The sequence below is a fragment of the Zonotrichia albicollis genome, chromosome 1 (assembly GCF_047830755.1).
Source record: "Zonotrichia albicollis isolate bZonAlb1 chromosome 1, bZonAlb1.hap1, whole genome shotgun sequence".
NCBI lineage: Eukaryota > Metazoa > Chordata > Aves > Passeriformes > Passerellidae > Zonotrichia > Zonotrichia albicollis.
Genome location: NC_133819.1, coordinates 47613366 through 47636855, shown reverse-complemented (window position 1 = coordinate 47636855; position 23490 = coordinate 47613366). Strand labels below are relative to the sequence as shown.

Sequence of the window (23490 nt, the reverse complement as noted above, 5' to 3'; positions counted from 1 at the left end):
ACAGCTCATTCTTTATTTATAAGTTTCCATGAGTAATAATACATGCTTTTCTCTCTGTCCTTATTAGCATGCCCTCCACAGAGTCTGCAGGACTGTCCTTCAACCCTGACCAAAGTTCTGCTCCAACAGATGCCATGGATTCTGGCTTCCCATAGAGAGCATATGTATCACTATCAAAAATTATTTGGGATGACATTAAAACACCCTTGCTGCCATGTCAATATATTAAAAAAAAAAAAACAAAACCAGAAAACCACTCTTGCTCAAATTGCTGACTTTTCAAAACTGTTCCTGTTCTTTGAACTTGCTTTGCCTTCTACTGTCTTCTAGAAGAAATCAAGGAAAAAGGACTGAGTAGGTCCCCTCTTACTTTTACTACTCGCAACCAAACCTTAACACTTGACAGCACTTATAAACACATATTTTCTGTTTCTCCTTGCTCTGGAAGTGTAGAGAATGACTTCATTATTGGGTGAGTTTGGGATACGACCAGATGATTTACAAAAAATGCCAAGCTATTGGAACAAGCAACCTCCATACCACAACTGCTCAGAGAGGCTCAGCAGTGCTCTAGGGAAGAAGAGGGCACCTAATAAGGGACAGCATTTTAAGAGAATTTGTGTTCTCTGTAGCTCCCTGTGCTGTGTATAGCATGGCTGCGAGTGTTTTGGTTATTGAGGTCCACTGATCATCAAAAAAGAGATGGGGAATGCAACTACAGAGAAAAAGCATCCAGCCAAGATCAAAGACACCAGAAATCCTAGAAGATGAAAGCCTGTGCTTCCAATGCTGCTCACCAAGTGATGATAGTTTGCAGGTGAGGGGCCTGGAAAGATAAAGCAGTCACAGATCCTCCTGCAGAGAGCTACTGACATAATCTTGGACCTGGCCAGAACTGTAAGGACCAATACATGCCCTTAAACTTCCAGCCATCTAGATCCCTGCTAGAGGACAGAAAGGAGGAAAAATATGAAAGGCTGGAAGCAAACACAGTATAGCTGCAGTGCTCCTAAGACAATTTAGTAGACATGATAATGCCAAAAAAGGCACCCATTTAGTAAAAAAATGTTACAGCATTTGCAGCTCCACTCAGCCAAACATTATTGCTTTCCAATTACAGCTATTCTTTCCTCCACTGTGAGATTTCATGAGCCCATGGGGTGCAGTCTGAAAAAATATTAATACTTTGTATTCATGAGTATTACCTGCACTCAGGTAAACAAGCAAGACAACGGAGACAGGGGGAAATACAGGAAGGGTGTGGGAAAGCAAAAGGGTAAAGTAATAGGGTATAAGGTGAGAAAAAGAATAGAAGCAAAATCAGTGGGATGATTTGGAATAATCTCCTTTTAGTCTAAGTGATCAATAACTGACTCCATGGTGGCTTTGAAGGAACAGGGCAGAAGGACCTACATCAGCTGATGAACTCTGCAGAAGTCCATCCCATAGCTGAGAGACCTGACTCCAGCTATCCTCTCTAAAAATGGGGAGCAGGAAAATGAGGCAGTGACAGGGCTGGAAGAAAGAGATCAAATGTCCTGATTGAGTCACTGGCCAAGTTGACATCTCCTTTTCCTGATCTCTGAAAGCAAGACTGCTGTTTCCTTTTCTGACTCTAGAGGACATCCAATTGTACTTAATTTTCAAAGGGGCCAACTGCTTTCTGGAAAGGATAGGTCTAAGAACAGGCAGTAAATATAACTCCTTTTCAGCAACTAATTCATTCGTTGCAAATCGCCTTATGATCTTTTTTAACCAACAGCCCAAAGCAAGATTGCAAGATAGGGCTCACACTGTACAGAAGGATTATGGCAATTAAAAACATGCACACAAAGACTCAGTCCCAGACTAACTTCATTTCTGGGCTACATTTAAAAAAAAAATCACATCAAATGCACACACAACCACATTTATATCCATGCAAGCAAGATGTGATGTGCCTATGCTTACCCTTGCAAATGAAAACCAGCACCTCTCTTTCAAATACCAAAAAGCTCCTAGGGATAACCTTTCACAAATAAACAACCTGCTCTGCTCAGAGAGGGATTTTATAAAGAACAGAGATTACAATGGGCTTAATCATGATTAAACACTGATCTGGCTCAATCTACTCAAAAGCAGACAAAAGATAAATAAAAACCTCCAGCAGATGCATTTCATACTGGAAATTCTGGAACCTCAATTGACGTCATACTTTTTATGTTCTGATAATATCTGGAGGAAACAGTACACTGGATCAAGAAAACAAAAGCAAATTTTTAGTTAAAATTCTCCACGTGCTGTGTAAAAAGAAGGCGACTACAGCAGAGAGCACACAGGGCAGCTCAGCATTTTACAAACCTCTTTTTGACTGCAGCTGAAATTGCACCAGCAGAGCAATGCTGCTAAAAGTAAACAAGCACCCCCTTTTTGCCTCATCTTGCCCTGTAAAATTGTGCAACAGCAGTCACTGAATTTACCCTCACACAAAAGCCCCTTTCTGATCAATGGCAGGCATGTTAAATTTCTTCTAGTAAAATAATGCCACCTCCTCAGTATCACCTCAGTTGTGCTTCACTGATTCCTCATAAACAGTGTGAAAATTCTGTGCGATGGGAAGGGGCTGAATTTAGCAAATATTTCCCAGATACAGACATCTGTTCTTTCCTGTGGGTGAGGAAACCCAGGAAACTGATTCCATATCGTGGAAGACAATAGTACTGCTCATGGAGGTGGGAAAAGCCAAAAATGAGCACAGATTATAGACACTGTCTGTTTAGAGAGCTAAGTTTTCCATTTAATGCAACAAGGTAAATATGAAGAAAGAGAAATTGCTCTTTAGATGGTGTGAGGGAATCTACCTGGAGGAGAAGGCTGATCAGAGTTTTCTCATTCTATCTTCTCCAGCAGAAATTCTCAATGGATCACCAAGTAAGGTTAGACCAGCAGACAGAAGAGAGCCCTTCCTGTATTGAGAAGGTGCACGGCTGCTTGCCCTCGTGTCCAGAGAATCCATTCTGTGCTTCAGAAGCACCAGGTGAAAGACTTTCATTCCCTCTTGATTTGTGACCTCCAAAACTTCTCTAGTGAAGGTGAAAATCCCCACACAGACAGTGCAAGGAGACTGATAATTGTTTTGCTAACTTTCTTTTCACTGACCTCTTGGACATAGCTCACATAAGGTCTGCCTATAAGAATGATGGCTAATTTAATAGTGAAACTTGTGTAACTTACACTGATTTTCAAGCTGCAAGTTATTGTCAACTTCAAGAACATCATCCCGTCCCTTAACAAAATCAAAATTCTCACCCCAATTTCTATTATCCTTTAGCCCACCTAGTGTGTCTCATAGTAGTCTAAGTAGATCTCTTCCAACTCCAGGCAGAACAATAATCACTTTGCAAGTGAATTCCACACTTCACAAACTGCAGATCAGAATCACATGATTTGCATTTCCTAGATGAGAAGCCAACAAACTTCTCTGTGGAGTCAAGTGAACAGTCCTTTGTCATCTTGAGTAACAGCAAATGCATTTACATTTTAATACACAAATAGGAAAATAATGGGTTACTGTTGCTTGCTCACAAAGCAGCTTTACCTTTTAAAAAGCTGTCAGGGGATTATTGAATTGTACAAATTATTTATTTTCTTCTAAAACCCACCTCTGAAGCAGAAATGAACTCAAGAGCCCCTGTTAACACTTGAAAGATGCAGTAGGAAATGCTTAGAATGCAAAGAATATTTTTATTTTTCTTGTAAGATGGATGATTCTTCCTGCATAACTAACTGGCATCAAGCACCAGTGAGAACAATTGCTTTGGTATACATGCTTGCCTATTGAAAAGGGCTATGAGTTTAAATGCTAAAACAGTAACCAATGAGAAATGTCACCTGGCCAGGCAGTTCAACCTAATTACTCACACAGATTTATTTTTAAACTATAAAAACAGCATGTTCCTTGGGAGAATTATTTTTTCCCCTTCCCCAAAAAAATACAATTAACATTTGGCAAGTAGAATTCTTCTTCTGCAATTAAGGACTTGCCAAAATTAGATAAAGCAAAGTACTCAAACACACACTGGGGGCAAGAGTGTCGCTGGGAGCGTCTCCCAGCGCTGTGCTTCTGGAAGAGATGTTCCATACAGGACTCTGCACCAACAGGCCTGAATGCCTGTGATACTTCTTCCTAAAGCCTGAGCAGCCTTGAACCCTTGTGGGGACGAGGCTGGCATGGCTGGAAGCCCTCCCATGGCACCTGGCCATCTGTGTTCCTCCCTGCCCTCGGCAAATGCCAGCAGCACTGCTGAAGGGAAGGCACGCAAGTAACACAATCCCACAGCAGCAGGGCAAGCTCAGCAAGGGGGCAGGGGGAAGCAAACACATTGATCTGAAGGCTCAAGGAAGGGCAAAATACAGGTAAGCACAGGCTTGGTTTTAAGCTGCCTGCAAGACCACTCACATGGAGCCTGTGCCGGAATGGATCTGATGGGCTACGGCCAAAACAAACACAAACCCACCTCTGATACAGAATTTTCTCCAGGTAAAGGCTCTTGTTCTTCTTATGTGACCTGGTTCACTGAAATAAATTATTATTTTCCATTCCTCCTAACAGCAGTAAGCATGGTGCTGGGGCTCAGCTCCACAAGCAGCACCCTGTCTGTGGTGCTTACAGGAGACTGCGGCACCCCAGAAAAACAAACCAGCTCATGAACAGCATCCAAGGGTCAGTCCAGCTTGTCCCAGTCCTGGACAGGCTGTAATTAAACTCTGGCAATCATGCCTCCTGTTTTGGCAACACGGGGCATTAATGCCACCAGTGTGGTAGATCTTGGGCTTAAAGGGCCATTTTGGCCCCATTTGCCAAAACGTTGGGGTTTACAAAATTAAACAAATGGAATCTTTGCAAGACACAAAGCTTCTCACAGTGTGTTAGTTCATTTTCAATAGCCAAGGTGGGAGAAACATTTAAAGACACTTAAGTACCTAAGACAGAACAGCACAAAATCCTTTTCCAGCAAGCAACACCCCAACAGTTCAAGCAAGTTCTCCCAGCCTGCTCCAACAGTCCACTGGCTTCATGCGCCTCCCCTCGCAGTCTGCCTGTGTTATTCATGGCCAGAATAATTTTATGGCACTGCCTCAAGGCCCTGGTTCTCCAGAGACTTGCTGCACATGCACCCAATTTCAATGTGGTTTGATTTCATAGAGCTAATCTGCAGCCCCTAAATCTGTTCAGCAGGGGGCTGCTGCTCACTCCAGGATTCCATGCAAGTGACAAAAATATATAAGAACACTTTCAAAGCTGGGCAGCAAAATTTAGAAACAAGAAAGTTTCCAAAGTTCAAAACCATCTATGACAGACTGGAAAGTGTCCTACAGGAAAAACAGTTTTAAGTTACCATGTCCATAGCTACTTTAAAAGAAACTTCCCTTTGAAAACCAGTGAAACCCATTTTAGAATAAATATGAAAATATTATAATTTAATAATATTCTGTATTCCTGCAGTATAATACTAATAAATAATGACTTACAAATACAAAACTCAGCACAGTATTCTCAAAACCTGACTCTGCAAACAGGCTGGACAAGGGATTTTGTTCTATTCTGTGAGCTTCTTTCCCCTCCTATACTTAAAAAATAAAGACAGCAAATTCCTTTGAACTTACATAATTCAAGCCTGTTATTTTCCATAGGGCTAAACTGGCCTTGTAAATTCTTTAAGCTTGGCATTGTATGAAAGCAGATATCAAATATTCAGAGAGCTCAATTTAGAAAGATCATTTTTCTGAGGCTGAGCCTTTCTGAAGAACTTCCTGCAGCGCTTCAGACAATGCCTCAAACTGCCATTCCCACCAGGCTGAGATCACTTAACCTTGGCAGGCCATGTTTTTGGAGGCATTGGGCCAAAGGGAGGTACAGGTCTGCTGGAAAGGTGGGAAGGGTACAGGGTGTGAGGAGCCAGAGGATCCAACTGCTACAAACAATGAAAATTTCCTAAGATCAACCTGACTTGCACAATGAGTGGTTGAGAACCGTGTCTTGTTCATGTGTGAAAAATGACAATGTCTCATGCGTAGTCCTGTGTCACTGCCTTTTATCAAAATCTACCTCTTCAAGTCAAAATCAGAGTTGACAAACACCAGTGAAGAGATGCCCCACGTCACTGTCATATTTTCTGAAAAAATCCCTTTGCCAGGATTTCTTCTCCTGGGAAGCTGAGAAGCCTCTGAGAAAAATGAAAACAATAATTATCTCATTTGCTTCTCCCTGTTTTGCTGCTTTGGAATGTGGTTGGAGATTGATTATCCAACATGTGAATTGTTTTTACTTAATGACCAATCACAGTCCAGCTGTGTCGAACTCTGAGGAGTCAGTCACGAGTTTTTCATTAGTATCTTGCTAAGCCTTCTGTAAGAATCCTTTCTTTAGTATAGTTTTAGTATAGCATTCTTGAATATAAGATAATACCATAAAATAATAAGTTAGCCTTCTAAGAACACGGAGTCAGATTCTCAATTCCTCAGTCATCCTGGGGACCCAGCAAATACCACAGCCCTGTGTGAATTAACTGGGGTGTACGAAGGTTCTTGGTGAAATGCATCTCCAGTCAGTGGCTGAAGCACCCACTGCTGGTCTATCTTGTTTCACTCATTGTTTCTAGAGTACCCAGCAGATTCAGCCCGAGCACAGCACTGCAGGACATCCTCCCTCACACAGACAAGGATGTGTCCAAGGCAGGGGAAGGGGTGCTCCTTCCTCCCTGAGCCTTTCCACACTACTCGTAGGTACAGAGGTGCTTGGATCAGGACCAGCTCAATGCCTGATCTAGGACAGCAGTTTTTCCAACGGGGCTCAGAATCCACTTGTTTTCTTTGCATGCTAAAAGGTCTCTCATGCTGCCTCCTTGCTCTTGAGGTGAAGGAGTTAGTGTGAAAAGTGAAGGTGAGCCACTGAGCCACTGATCCCAGTATGGGCACTGGGAGTCCAGTCCTACTTGCCAGGCCAGAAGAATCATAAAGCAGAAAGAAATTTGGTTCTTCATCCAGAAGCAGGCCATCATAGGACAGTTTGGGTTGGAAGGGACCTTAAAAGATCATCTGGTTCCAACCCTCATGCCATGGGAGGGACACCTTTCACCAGACCAGGTATCAGAGCCCCATCCAGCCTGGCCTTGAACACTCCTAGGAATGAGGCATCCACAGCCCTGAAGGACCTGTTCAAGTGCCTTCTCACCCCTACAGGAAAGAATTTCTTCCACTTATCTGACCTGAGCCTGCTGTGCTTGCAATACCCTTGGATGAAGAGCAACGCTGGATTTATCAGTTACTGATTATTATTAAGCATTGCTTACCCCAAGCTTGCTGTAAAATCAGAAAACACCAAAAGCACACAGTCAGCTTAGACAAAACATTGACCCTCTGCCTTCATGCACTATGTAGCTAGGAAAACATCCTACTCTATGCAGCATGGTATTCCATGAAGTCAGGAAGCATACCTTACACAGAGGGCTTTAAGAGCTTAAATCTGTTACAATAATTGCATTAGATGTATTTTAAAATACCTTTTCCAATGCTTCTCTGTCAGCCAGCTCCTGCACAGCCAAAAGCTTGATACTGTAAGAAAAAACAGAGAAAAAGAGAATTAATCACTCTACTGCAAGCATTACAGAAATTGAAGAAACAGCAGAACTGCAGCATTGTTTTTATCCTATCTCTTGAAAAAAGAAATACAATAAATGCTCATGATAAAACAAAACAAAGCAAGAGAGACAGTGACACTTTGTTTGCCTTGAATTAGCTGTCACAAGCAGATTTTTTGGTTTCCAAGTTACAAGCATATCTGAATTTGCCTGACAGAGAAACTGCATCAATCGTTACTATTGCAATATCCCAAATTAACACCAAAGGATCTTCTGAATGACAAACACAGAAAATTATTCCAGACATTTCTATCAGTTGTAGTCAACTTTGTTCCTCAGTGTCAACAGGTTTCTATCAATCCCAAAAAACTATTCCCAGGGATTCACAATATTACATATGAGGTGCAGTAATTAAGACAACCCAGCTCAGAGGGAGAAACAATTTGAGGGAGAGATGAGGGAAATGTGCACCACCATTTAAAGTTAGGGTAGAAAGGTAATCCTCAATTATTATTCTTGTAAGGCCCTTTGTTAATCAATCCCAAATTTCTTCACCTACTGAATCTTTTCTAGGTTTACCTCTAGGGGCTAAATCTTGCACCCTGAATTTCATTCACTTCAACAAGGTTATGAGATTCAAACAGGATTCCATACCTGTACTGCAACTGCACAGGCTCACTTCCCTTACCCAGTCTTAAACCCAGTCATTTAATATATTATCCTTGAACTCCAGAGGATAATTTCCTTTACCCGGGGATACAAAAACATTTTTATGGCAATAGAAGAATCAAATGATGCATATAAATATTGTTTAAATTACTCTCACCACCCTGCACACAGACACAGTAAAAAGCCAGTATAGTTAAAAGCTTATATTCAAGAGGGTGTGAATAGTCAACACAGAAGCCTGCCAAAGGATATAATACAAAAAGTTTTATTAGCCTTTCAAATCCTCAGAGCAAAACTGCATAATTCTTGAGCATCCACTGACACCTCATATGCTAATTATATACATCCATCCTGCAAGAGCAGCTGGCAAAGCACCGTTCTAGTCCTGTCTTTCTATGGCTTCCCACTGCAGGTATTCACAGCCTAATCCCTAAGCACCAATGTGCTTTCACTTTAATGGACTTCTAGCTTCCAGTGTCTTCAAGGTATCATAAAAACCCTATACCCAATGAATTATAAAATAGCCACAGACAATGCATTTCTAGTCTGCAGAGACTATTATTACTAAGACAAAGAGGGTGGAGATGGTTCAGAAAGCAGTGGGATAATCAGAAAAATGAAAAAGGTATTCCATTAAAGCCCAACCACTGTGGTAGCAGGGGACGTGTGATTTGGTGTTACTGTTTGGTGAACACAATAGGCTGCACACACACAAATTCAGCTGAACTGGAAGGCAGCTAGGGAAAGTACAAAACCAATACAAGGTATTTGTAAACATAATTTTCCTTGCAATTCAGCCAGCATGCAAAATAAAGATGGGCCAGGCAGCAAGCAAAGAAGGCAGTTCCATTTAAAAAACACCACAGTGCTGTGTCCAACTCAGAAGCAGCCTTAGCTGATGCACCTTGGAGAACAATAACGCAGGCAGGAACAACACAGGCACAGTCAAGACCTGTCTATAAATTCAGGAGTCACCTAATTTTGAATTACTCACCTCTGTTGCAGTGCATTTGAGAAATACACTGGACAGCTGAGAGGGAGGTAGGCTAACACACTCAGGGTGCTCACAGGCACCTGGCTGCTGCCAAGGTGGCTGCAAGTCTATGCACACATGGGTTGGGAGCATGCAAATTACTGTTGTCTTTTTCTTTTTGAAGCTAGACTTTCTGATTACTTAATCAAATCAATCAAGGCTGTGGATGCCTCTACCATTTGACTGATTTATTTCTAGAATGTTATATGTGAGTTATGTGACACTCAATAGCTACAGAAGAAAGATGTAGACTGCCCTAAAAGCAAGTACCACTTTCATTAAAAATCATCCTCTCACTGTAAAAAGCTATCTTCCTTCCCATTTACACCTGTAAAGCCCCACAAGAACTTTCTCAACTGCTATGTATTTATTTTTTTTAAAGTATCCAGTCGCAGAGAAGCAAGTAATGAAACAGGAGGCAGGAATCTTTTTACTTTGTTTCGTTATATTATGGAGATGCTGTACCCTTGTTCAGTGGTGAAGAAACCAGACAAAGGGTTAACCTCTTGCAGAGATACTGCATATGCAGGGTTAGAATCAAATCTCAATTCAAAGCTGCTGCATGATTTGCAGCAACTTTGGTTTGATTCCTGGAGAGAAAAAGACTTTCTCTGCTGTTACAAATTAAGAAATCAGTGTTTGCCCAGTACTTTACTCTTTTCTCCTCAGGTGACACCTGAAAATACCTCAGGTATTTTTTCTTGGTCAAAAGGAATCTGCAAACACAAGAATCAGCTGCAAGATCCTTCTTTCCTTAAAGCACCATCACAGACACTCTCTCTGTCCATTGGATTACAGCCAAGAAAATTGCTCTTGATAACCAGTTATTTACTGCTATTTCTTCCAGCAGCTCCAAGCACCATTAGTATGTGCTACTTTGATGCAATGTCAGCTTGGAAATGCAGCTTCTTCCAAGGCTGCTGCTTTGGGCATTTGATGCTTCAAAAATATTTCAGGCTGCTTATTTAGGCACTACATCAGCAATCTTACAATCACTGAGAGCAGCTCATAACTTCATTTGCTGTTTGTAGCTTTTTGGTTCTACAAGGATTTCAAAGGAGATGTGAATACAGACAGTAACTGGGGGAAAAGAGGGAGAGGAATTCTCCAATTAAGAAAAACTCAAATGAAATGCAAAAGCCAAAGCTGAAGCCCAAGCTCTTGCAGTCCACAATACAACACTGAAGTACTACTCTATTTATGTATATCCTTGGCATTATTTCTTTCATCCTCAACCATGTTGTGCAACTACTAACTCATGAAAAACGTTGTAGAAAAGTCATATTTCCCAAAGAAACCTTATGGCTCCTGGAGAGTCTGCTCTAACTTCCCAGCTTTAAAATGTACTGGTTAAGAAGCTGTAATATGAGTAACTATACTGAAAATGCCTCTGCTTGAATATGAAACTCTATTATAAATACTCACTGACTGAATTACTTATACAATCTATTTAAACAAAGCTATTGAAATTAATATCCTGGCACCCCAGGCACATTGAAAATACTTGAAAACATGCAGTGATCAGGATGAAGGACTCTCCTCCAGCACTGAAAATATGCAAACATGATGTGCTGTCAAGGAAACATGACTCCCTCTTTTTTTGGCCATGGGTGACGCACGGCATTCTCCTCTAAGGGAATTCCTTTTGGTTTCCAGAAGATTAGTCACAGTGCTGAGCAAATGCCTACAGCTTCAACACATTTCTACACCTCAGGGTATCATTGCAATCCTTTCCTCAAAGTCTTCCTACTCAAAAACAAGTAGCATTGGGTTTCTCTTTTTAATCCCACATACCCTGGAGTAATTTTAGTCTTTTTTGGCAGTCTTTTGCAACGTTGCAAACTTGCAGATAGGTCCCTTGCCTGCTGATGGCTTCCTGTTCACCCTGAGCCATCATGACAGCGTTTAATTTGCACCAAGCTTCACTCCCCAGCTTGAATTCACATTGCCCACAAAATCCCATCTTCTCTTGCCGTGGGAAATGTTGGGGCTCTCCTAAGAACCACTAGAGGGGCATTTGCCTGCAAACCAGAGAATCTATGGCTCTGCAGCAAGGCAGATGGGATGGTCTGAGACTGCTGCACAAGGCAGATCCCAGCTCCATCCATGCAGAATGCACCTCACGTCTTTACCTGAGGAAGAGAAGCTGCTTCCTCCAAAATCAGTTTGAAGGGTGCTTTAGGGGTAGGAAGGTTTTTAGAATTACAGTCCATTTCTGGACCACCCCTGCACAGAACTAGAACTTCAGCCATTACAGACACAGGTCACTTGGCTGCCACTGTCAAGAGAGAAGGTCCCCAGAGCAGAGCATCGGTGAGCACAGTGACCTATTTCTGCAGAGCTGAGCACAGCATGGAGCTGGTAATTTTGAGGAAAGGGGAAAGAGGAGAAAGTGAGGAAAATGTGAAGCATTAAGTTCAGCAATCAGAGACTCAGTGAAGTGTTTAAGTGAACACTTGGCCTCACAACGGTGCCCTACAAAAGCTCAATTACATACCTTTGCTCCAGGCCTGAGTTTTTCTAAAACTCTCGTGCTTTCTATCAGCCAGTGCATAAGCCTAAAGTTAACAACATTGAGAAATGCCATTTGCCTTCTCTTGCTTTTCTGTTGCCTTCTTCAGCATACAGCTGCACCAAATCTTCCTTCAGCTACTCACAGACATTATTATAAATAGCCCATGCAAAAACCACTCAATCCCAAACCATTTTGAGCAACATAAAATAATTCCTTTCTCCCATTCCTCTAGTCTACATACTCTTCCTCTTTGCTCTTGAGATGAGATCCCACAAACATATTATGGCCCATGGTGAAGTTTTAGGGAACACTTATATATCTAAGAGCAGAGCATGAATGCATGTAACTGAAGTGTTTACTGACAGACACATATGTGTGAGTTAGTTAACAAAAAGAACACGACAAAACCACTTGGGCAAAACCACTTGGGCCACCAAATTTGTATGTCAAAATTGTATCTGAAAACCTATCCAAACCAGCCTTGCTCCTAAATCTATTCTGCTGTAAGAGATGGGCATGAAATGTGAGAGTTGGACTAAAAAAAGAAAAAAAATGCAGCTGAGCTGTGCTAATGGTACCTGGGAGGGAGCACTCTCCATCAGCTGCCTGCTCTCCCCATTCCTCACCTTAATCTCCACTTGTGCTGTCGAAAGGGCACACTCATCACCATTCACAGTCCCTGTTTTTCCTTTGGCATTGCTGGATGATGGGGCGAGTAACAATACGGATGGGGAAGCACCCCAGGCATGTATGCATGTGTTCCCTGTGAGGACTGTGGTGGTCCCTGCTGCCCCAGCTGTCAACAGCCTGAGGTTAAGGGCTGTGATTAACTCTTTTCTGATTGTTTTAAGCACAGTTAGATGCTTAGAGTAATAGATGGAGAGCAGGGAAAGGTAAAGCCCAAAAGTGGCAAACACAGATAAACAATAAACACAGATCTTGCAGATCCTTGTGGCGTAAACAGGTGTGAGGATATGTGGGGGGGAGTGGTGTGTATAGAAGGGGTGGGTTTGGTTTGGGGTTTTTTTGTTTTGTTTTGTTTTGCTGTTTGGCTGTTTGTTTTAAATATAAACCTGCTGCTGGACCTTGCTAATGACTAATGGGACCCAGGCTTCTCTTCCCCGACTCTGCCTGCCCCTGTGATGAATACCTTGTACAAGGGTAGGTGAAAGAACAGCAGGCTCCCACCAACAGCACTTAGCAGACTAAATTTAACACAGTGAGATGATGGGGGAGCAAGTCTGAGCATCCTGGGGCTGCAAAGGGATCTGTGGCACTCCATTTTTGGGGCTGCCCACGCTGACCACGACAATGGGTCACCTAAGTGGGATGCCTTCACAGTGAAGGAGCAACTTTTAAGGCTTTCATCAATGCATGCACTGTAAAAATATATCTTATTTTTGCTGGCATATCCCATTTACAAAGTAGTCATTTCCCCCCAAGACCCTGTTTATTCACACCCCCATAAAAACAAAAGCAGAAGGAGGAAAGAAAAGCATGTTCAATGACTTTCAGCCTCGTATACTTCCTTCATCTACCCCTGTGAAGTTGGATGATGAAAAAATCCCCAGTTTCGCCTTTTCCAATAAAAGCATCTGCATCTTCTCAATCACTCCTTAAATGGAAGGAAAAACTGTGTCCAGTGCCACATCTTAACGGCTGCTGGAAGCCACCAGAGAGTTTCTGAAGTCAGCTTAAAGGCTTGGATGGGAATACTATGCCATATTGCTTTGGGACTAACTGCCAGCTAATGACACAACAAAATGTGTTGGAAGATTCTCAGGAAAAAATGTATCCACAGTAAGAAGAAATAATGATAAAATCAGGGAGCTGCATTTCCTAGATATTAAATGTATTTATACCTATCTATACTATAGATACACATAAAACAGATCATATACATGTTATATATAATTTTTAAAACATTCATATATATATACACAACTATAAAATAGATGAATTTATTTAGGCTACTTTTTTGCAGCTCCCTCATTGGGATAAAAGCAGATACTCTTCAAAGTCTAGTCATTGCTGATTTGCCTGCAGCATAGTCTGAAACCCAAAAGCAGATCAAGGCACTGCAGTTGGAAAGGGAACCAGGAGTAAATGGAAGGAGCAGAGAAGCCAAAATCCATCAAGCAAATTGGCAATGCAGTGCAGGCCACACAAACACTCCCACCCTGACGTTTGCATTCATGGATCCTATTACATTATGTGAGTGATTGAAGTATTTGTCACAGGGAGAAAGGAAACTGTAATGGAACTAGAAGAAGGAAAACATGAATTATGGATGGTTACAACTGAGAGTTGAAGAGGGAGAACAGCAGCATTACAAGGCAGGAGGCAATTGAAATAGTTCATTTCTTTCTTTCCTATTTCAGTGGTTCCCTGGATTCAGGGATGCTCTCCACGTGCTGTTCTCTGCCCCAAATTTGCAGCAAAACCATCCCTTTGCAGGACCTATGAACTTTGCACTGAGGATCTGATTTATGTTTAGCTGATACTGTGGTTTCAGTGCAGCTGTATCACTGCAGAGACAGAACGATGATTCATAAACTCTGAGCATTGTGCATTCCCAAGGCATGAGAGAAAAACCAAAAGGCTGCAAGAACAGCAACCTTCTTCCTAGAATTCTGGAAGGGAATACAACATGCTCACAATGACCCAAACCACAACCAACTGCAGGAAACATGTGAATGATCATGTATAATGAAACCTGGAAGCCTTCTTGACCACCTCCTTGGAAACACCCAACCCAAGCTATTTCCAAATGGATGAAATCCATGCTGCTGTGCATACAGACTTCCACTACATCAGTAAGCAGAGCAAGTCACACTCAGCAAAATTAAGAGGGGAGCTCCTTAAAACTCAGAGAACCTCTGTGAGGCTAAAGAAACATCACCCTTATCCATCTGCCCAGAAAAGGTGTGTCCTGAGTTGTGAAGCAGTGATGCTTTATCAGGACAGTTGTGCAAATTCTGGGAGGTTCTATCAGAGAGTAATTTAGGAGCAACTGGGAAGAGTCCTATTTACCTCTTTCTCCACATAGAGGATCAGATCTTGGGCCTAATTGTTTCCTTTTTTCAGGTGAGGGGGGAGAAGACGGGGGGGGGGGGGTGAAGAGACTTTCTATCTGTATAAAGTCTCTCAGAAGATTCCCCCAAACTTTTACACTAGAGGAAGTCCCAGAAGGGTCATCCTTTGGGTGCATGCAATGCACACGTAAATACTGTCCTTTCTTTCATTAGTAGGTTCATAAATCTGCATTTGAGGTGCAGAGTACCTTGAAGTCTCAAGCACTGTGCTAACTGTACTTTTCAGAAACACTTGATTAAGTTAGAGGCCATCCTATGGCCTTTTCTCTTGATATCCTGTTATTACTCTTTTCTGTCCTTCTCCAATTCAATCTCTGCAAGCTGGTGCAATGCCAAGAGAGTGGCAGCAGTTAGAAAAGTAAAAGTCAGGGAAGACTTCCAAGGTCCTCAGAAGAAATGCTGGTTATTAAGGGCTGGGATACATTGCACTTGATTGAACAGAATCAAAGCTGATTCCTGAGAGGCAAAGGTTAATTAGGCAAATGGCTCAAAAGGATCAATCTGTTCTAACCCATTATTTGTTGATTTTTTTTTTTTTTTAATTTTAAAAAAGAGTTTAAAATAGACTAGGCAGCTGAAAATATGTCCCAAATTCCCAAACGCATGAGATGAAACCACAAAAGGCCCGAGACTGCCAGGAACATAATGACTACAAAATAGTAACCTAATGAATAAAGAAACAGTAAATCAAATACCTATATTAAATTATACTAAACACAGCAATCTTGTCCATGCATAAATACTAACAGGAACCAATTACATACAGTGGCAATGCAGCTGAACTCCCAAAATCATTCAAAACTCAGGATGACAGTCCAGCAGGCTTCTTTGTCACCACCTCCACTGATTGCTCCTGTGACAAACACTTCACTACATGATAATTCAGGCAACAGAAGAGAGTACTACTGCAAGTGGCGTGTCTGTGTGTATGTGTGTTATATTTATGCACAAAAAAATTACACCAGTTGTTGCAACTCCCTTCTGACAGCAAACCAAAATCAGTTCCCTGCATTAAAAACAAAAGGGGGGGAGTTGCCTTTTAATTCACATAATGATAAAATGCACTTTTCCTCCTCAGTATTTAATTTCTTATTATATTTAGCTAAGAACAATAATGTCTTCATCCAAACCAGTTCACCTTATGCTCAATTGTTTTGAAGTTGGGCAAAATCCTCCATATAATGTCCACAGTCACATGATTTTATTTTTTAATTTTTCAAAAGATGCTTTTTTCCTTATAATTCCACAGGAAGAAAAAGACTCATAGAGAATGTTGTGTCTGTGGCAACATTGATTTCTTCTGAGTCATTAAACTGGACATGAACAGCTTATTTAACTTGCACTGAATTATTCAAATCTGTCCAATAAGGGAGGAGGATCAACACTGAAAACAAAAACTTAGAAAGTCATAAAATCAAAGGTGACTTAGAGCTTCCAAATATAGGCTTTATGTTATAGTGTACGCAGTCTCTGACATTTGGCTCTTTTTCTGGATTTTCTGAATCATTCCCTGCTGGGGTAGAGTCTCCTAGTTCCAGAAACAGCACCTTCTCCCACCCAATCCTGCCCTACAACAGCAGTGGAAAAACTGAGTAGTCTCTAGTTAAATAAATGGATGTACTTGGAAAGGGCACACCACGACACTACCATTCTGCCATGAATTACAAAGCTTCCAGCAAAATTATGGGGCCTTGGGATGCAAAGTGGTTAATTGGGATTTTACTTTAAAAATATGCTTCTGTGTCCCTGCAAAATAAAATGTGATTTGAAATAGCCCACGTCCCTTTCTCTGCTAGGTATGTGAACCATATGCCATCAAGCTGTCATGTGAAAGCTCATCATGGCCCTTTATTCAGCCTCAGAAACCTAAGGCAGTATTACTTTGCCATACATGCACAGCCTCACCTCAGAGAAATGAGTTTACACAGGGAAAGGCAGTTTGCTTTGCAAAATACTTGCTCAAGAGCAATGGTGCAGCCTTATGGCAGTGCAATTACGATCAGCCGGTAACACCTGAGTGCCACTAAGATTTATCCTGGTGTTGTGCAAAGAGTATTGAAGCTTCCTGGCTGAATCTGGATACAGAACTCTGCAGTTTTTTAGAGCACACTCTTAAGAAAGAGATTGACTCTCAAGAGCTGGCTCCTACCTCGAAGAGGCTGGCGAAGTGCCACAGCCATTGTGCATTTCATATGCGCATCTTTTGCGGAAGACTTCGTGCCAAAATGGAATTGTTTAAGTGGTAGAAGACACTGAACACTGGGTATTGAAACATAAGAATGTGCACAAGAAATGCTCCAAGAGACCCCTACAAAATTACTGAGAGGCACTGCGATGAGGGAAAAGGAGCACTACAGAAACCAAGAGCAGTGCTTTGGTCAAGCACTTTTCTCCATGGCTCTTTCACAAGCAGCTTATGTTGTCTCACAAATTCAAGGACATTTTGACAAAAAGGCTAAAATGAAGTGCATCATTATAACAGGTGGGAAACAAAGCAGAAACTGCATTAGCAGGCAGCCTGTATGTTTTAGGGACTTCCCACTCTGTGGCCAAAAGCCAGCCCACCTGTATTCCTAGAGAGGAGCTTGGGAAGCTGGTGACAAGACCTTGACACCAGTGCTCTGCAAGGGCAAGGGGCAGGCATCCAAAGACTGAGTGTCAAGGTGACTGAGATCTTGTCGCCGTGAGAGGGGGCAAAGTGTGGGTTTAACAAGATAACATTCATGCATTATGACTCCAACAAAAGTCTCCAGAGCAGGCCTAGCCTAACAGTATTGAGTCTGCATGTCAACACAGCGCAGCGTCAGTCAGCACAGCCATCTGCTGCTCCACACACAGGAATGGTGTCAGGACCCACTGCCAACAACTGGGGTGCTCTCCTTATAGCATCTATCCCAGATGGTGAAGGAAAGGTCACAATAGATGAGAATTCCTCAAAACTGTCACTCAGCTAGCCCACGCAAAGGTTACTGAAAACAGAGCAACCCAAGCTTTGAATGAACATGAATACTCACCCTCCTAAAACAGAGGTCAATTGCACAGTCCAAAACAAAAAGTGAAGAAATGGAAAACTGTGAAGAGGAGCAGGCCAGAGGCAGCAAAGGCAGAAAATCAGTTTTGCATACCAGTGAAGACGATACTCCTCCATCTTGCTTGCACCCAAGCCTTTAAATGTCAGAAAAGGCACAGAAAACATCTCAGCCTTCTGTCAGTCTTCACTTCTATTTACAAGTGGTGTTGATCTTAAGCCATAAAGAATTTTGTTTACACTGATGTAACACTACACTCTTGCGTTGCCAGAAATGCAAAGAATATTGTAGCGAGAAAACAACAGTCACCCAATACCGAGGTTGCATCTGCAAGAGCCCACAGAAAGCACAAATTAGATAAGAAAACTACCTGTCAAATAAGGGTAAGAAGTTAAAAGCCTTCTTTCCAAGAGCTAATTAACAAAAGTATCCTATCAGCTTCATCTACAACATCACATGATACTGCATTAGAAAAGGGAATTTAGCTTATGGGGCATTTGGAGTGCCATTTATATAACTTTAACCCAAATAACAGAGCAGACAGTCTTTCTATCAGTCCAGTTGTTTTGTACTTCAGTAATGACTTTGAAGTGTGATGAGGGTTATGTGAAGCTTAAGCCTCTGGTTAGCCAAAAGCCACAACCGCATATAGCCTGTGCTCCGAGTATCGGAGTAACACGGAAAGGTTGGGATTTAAACCTCCCGTGGATGCATCACATAGCTGTAACTCTAATCCAGGAGCAAATGCAATCCGTCTTCAGCTCTCAAAGTCAGAAAAACTGGCTGAGTCGACACTCTCCCGGCCAACAGCTGTCCTCAAACCAGCCTCTGCTCAGTTTGCTGGCAGACATACACCAAGCAGAAGGGACAGACCATGCAAAAAGAAAGTAGAAGCAATGCAAACATGCAGTCAAGCAGACTATGGCCTATTTCCACAGGCTGCTACCTTTCACTTTTTGCACTGCATCTCAGAAAATTCCTTAAGACTGTGTGTGGCAAAGATAAGACACTTCTACTAACCAAATCCTGTGTGCCTGTCTCTACAGTACTGCAGAGCCACAAACACAAGAGCATTGGTCAAAAGAGACCATTTGATGCAGCAGTGTCCTCAACTCAGGGCTACCATGAGGTCAGCTGTAGTCTTGAAAACCTCTAAAACACCAAGACCTTGAGATAACATCTTCCAGTGCTGCACCAGCTTCTGACTGAGGAAGCTTCTTTTAATGCCTGTTTTAAAGATCCCAAACCAACCAACTGCCCACTTGTAAAGCAGGGAGTTATTTTACCTGCAGTGCTGAGCTATGGGCTACCATTCGAGCTTCACAAGGTCAGTGACACAGCTGAGTTTCTTCAGGATCTTCTGGATTCAAGGGCTACCATCTGCTACAGTGGCCACTCCCTCAAATTACACACTCTTATACAGCATAATAACTTATTACTCATCATAAAGGATAATTATCCTGCATGGCAAATATCTGTTGCCACAAACGGTCTTTGTTGACAGAGGAACAGGCTTATCTTACCAGATACAGGGGTCAAGTAATGTTTTTCTTTCCCCTGCCCCAACAGCAGCTTGTGCCAGATGCTTTAAAGACACATGGTAAGGATGGCAGAGGGTTTTTCCACTTTCCCTGCTGCTCTCATCTCTCATAACAGGAGACAACAGGACATAACCTCTGTCCATGTAAGCATCTCCTCTGGTGGTTCCCAGGCTCTCTGGGCTGCAGCCTGCTGTCAAGATTGAAGCTGCCCTCCACAGCAGATGACATGCTGTTGTGAAATATTTGACCAAAAGATACACAAAAGGGATGTCTCACCAACGACGAGACCACAGTCAAATCAGTCACACCCCAGGAATGAGGTAGGTGGAGGACAACTAATCCTTTATTTGAGCTCCTGCCTAGTCCTAAACTGTGTGCCATTTTCTGGCTTGGGTTTATTAATGTGCCATGTTAAAAGTTTCCTTGACTAAAGCACAGCAGAAGGTTTTTCCCCTTGTTGTATAATGTGCTTAGCAAATAGCACAGTTGAGTTACTTTACATTCACTTATCACAGCAGCCTCTTTGTTCTAGTATCTTATGACTTTGAGATCAGGACAAACTCCATCAGTTAAGGAGCCTCATTAAAGTGATCTATTTCTCCTAGAGAAGAGGAAAAATCTTAAGTTTCTGTGATGGAAGTTATCACTGGGAGTTTTAAATTGTGGAATACTTGTATGTGGAAGAGTAAGTTTCAAATCAAGAGTGTTAAATGTGTACACACACAGAAGTTTATACTGCCTGTGATAACTGGCACTGTTACAAAAGCAGATCTTTTGGTCAATGTCTGCACAAACACTGTGCACAGCAGCCTGCCTAGTAAACGTTTCCCTGCAGCAGAGGTCTGTGCACAGAAGCATGACAGCTCACAGTTTCCCCTTGGTCCTAAGGAAAAGCCATGTCCTGTGGAAGCTCAAGAGGAATGCCATCGAAGTGGAGCCTCCTGAAACTCCAGGTGAATGGGCAGAACAGCAATGAAGCCAGAATCCCATGTAATTCCTAGAGCACTTCCTACAATTTCAAGAGCATGAGTCATGACTTTATAGCCAACAGAACCCCTGCCTTTGTCAGAGTGTTCAAACAAATAAAAAGCAAACAAATGAGAATTAGTGTCAGTCTCCAAGTGCCCCTGAATTTGATAAGGAATAGTACAGCACAGCTGAACAAGGCAGGCAGAGCAGCATCATGTTGAAACACAACAGCACTGCCCAGGCACCTGCTCCCAGTGCCAGCACCAGGACCATGCTGGCCACATCCACCCTCCTGGGCTGACCCCATGGCAGGGCTCTATCTCCCTCACTGGGCAGCAGGACTGATCAAATTCCATAGGTGACCACTCAGAAAACTCACCCCATGCCATGTTCCCACCACACAGCAGCTCTCCTGCCTGGGTAATTTCAAGTTAATGTCTCCATACACCATTCCCTGTGGACTTGCACATGCTCTACAGAGGCAGCAAGCGGTGATGGCCCAAATAGCCAGGGCATAGTCTGGCTGTCTCCTGCAGCTGCAGACACCATGGTCTGAGCAGTCACTACTCCTGCTCAGCAAGCTGTATTCAGCAGCTGGTTAAGTGAAGCCAATTTACTTGGCAGACAAGAAGCTCCCAGATTAACCTGGATCAGCTCTGGGTGCTGAGAAAGAGTAACAAGAAGCTAGCAGGAGATCTCAGGGACATGTGCTGCTTCTTCTTCACAGATCAGAGTGTGCTTGAAGCCACAGAGAAGTGAGTGCACTCATGCAGCATCGTGTCAGAAACGAGGTGGGACTGACCCAGAGTGGCTACAGTTCCCAGCCACAGTCTGCTCCACTTAGACCACCTCATGTTTTAGTTCCTCATTTAGACATTTTACAGTGCAGGAATGCATATATTTATATAAGTGCTAATTATATCGTGGACAGGGCTCCTACTTCCCACTTAAGGACAGCATTAATGCATTATTCACTACTTCAGCATTTACTCCTCACTATTTGGATCATTCCTCTGATTTTTGTCGTAGCCCCCCTTCCTCCTCCCTGTCCCCCGCCACAGTTTAGTCAAATTCCTCCTAGCTAGAATCTTGATTACAAATTGCAAGCCCTGGTTTTCAGAGGATTAATTATGGAGGCAGAGGAAAAACCTGGTGGATGACAAGTGGTAGTTTAGAAGCCCAGGAGAGCAACAGGAAGTGTCAGTCTTCTTCTCAGCAAGGCCCTGTTAAGCAACAGAAGTCTGTTTCTTTCTCAAAGGGCATCAAATAAATCCCCAAACACTGAACAGCTGCAGCTTAATCCTAAATGGCCATATGCTGTTTTAAAAATAAGCCAGAATAAATAAAAGTTCAAACCAAAAGCAGAACACCTAAGAAATCACAAAGGCTGGGAGGATGTAAAGGGGCATTCATTTTATTTCAGAGCTCTCAATAAACACTGATGTCTGCAAACTGTCACAACTGCTGCAGCGCACAGCCAGCATGCAGGTATGTAACCAGTTACAATAAAAAGTTGTAGAAATGACTATTACATAAATTACAGAGGACTCCATCTGCGGAGGAATTCTATTTAACCAGCCTGCTAGTATCCACTAAGAAAAAAAGGAAAGATTTAAGGTCTAAAGAAAAGAGGACTTGTCATATCTGCTTTACCAGATGCATAATAGTGGACAATAAACACGATTCTGCTGTGTCAGCTTTGTCACCAAAGGTTTTTCTTTAGAGAGGGTACAGGTAAACTTAAAAGTAAAATCCTGAATCCTTCTAATTTTAAAAGACTGTGAGCTTGTTGGGGATTTAAAAAAAAATAAATCTTTTTAAAGCTCTTCAAAGAGCCATGGAAAGAAGATTTTGTTAAACACATGATTCTCAGCATCTTCTTATTTGCGCTACACAGTGTGTGCAGGGCAAAGATTTAAGGCGCTTTGCCTGTGAGTGGATGCAGCCTGCCACAAGCTGCAGCAGTGTGCACTGCCTGAACTGAAATAACCCTGCACAGGCAGGGATCCAGCCAGACATCTTAGGGGTTACTAGGATTCACACTGAAAGAGAGGAAACACTGACTCTCACTCCCTCTCACTAATAAAAATAAAAATTGCCAAAGGCAGCTGTCTCCACATGGTTAAATTCAGCTGGATAGTATTGGGTTGGGATTGCATTGCCACAGGACTGAATAAGAGGAAGTTTTCTTATCTCCCTTGGTTAAGCAAAACCAGCATGTCTTTTTTGCTTTACAGAGAAAAGAGAAAAATAGCACACACATGACACAGCCTCTGTACTACTGTAAGGCAAAGAAGTTCCTGATGTTATGCAAGTTATAGCAGTGTAAGAAAGGTTAATAGAGTTTACTGAACTTTTAATAGGGCATAATTCTAGCATACCTGCACAGCATCAAAAGGCGATTTCATTCCTTTTCCTGTTTATTGCTCCATAACTCAAGGTTCAAAAAGGAGAAGGGGTTTGGAGGCAGAAGCCATTTCTCCTTTCCATTCACCTTGGCTAAGCATTCCAGGTTTTTGCAGATGTGCAGCACACATTAAGAGTACTGAAGCTTCCAGACACATTAATCACTTCAGTGGGACTGATGTTGGTTTGCAGTCCAGGTGGCCAGGATACCCAGAAGAAGGAAAGCCTCCACATCCACATTTTCTCCTGATGAAGGGGAGTCCATGGAACAGCAGCTGGGAAGGCACAGTGCCCCATCAGGCTGGCTCCTCTTATACACAATGTCAATCAGGCACTTGGGGCTTCCTGAGTCTTAATCGACAGCTGAAATGCCTGTGGCCCCTTAGAGGCTCACTGGCTTCACTAGGCTAGTCAATAAAACACTGAGCAAATGATAACCCTGCTGTGGCATATACATATAAGCCAGTAAGGAAAATCACAACTGCTTCCCCAATGCCTGAAACTCCAATATTCAGGAAAAGACTGGCCATGTCACAGATGATGAAAAGAGAGCAGGTACAGCAGCATTCAGTCACTTCACTGAATAAAAAAGCTGACTGCAAGATGGCAATCCT

At 42.4% G+C, this 23490-nt stretch overlaps 1 protein-coding gene across 1 annotated transcript in view; it reads right to left on the bottom strand.

Annotated features, from left to right (window-relative positions):
* The window catches only part of EEPD1 (endonuclease/exonuclease/phosphatase family domain containing 1), a 65732-nt gene that overhangs the window by 24845 nt on the left and 17397 nt on the right, over positions 1-23490 (bottom strand). Inside the window, exon 2 of the mRNA XM_074540454.1 lies at positions 7542-7593. Coding sequence (XP_074396555.1) covers positions 7542-7593 — 52 coding nt within the window. The remainder of the gene's footprint in view (positions 1-7541; positions 7594-23490) is intronic.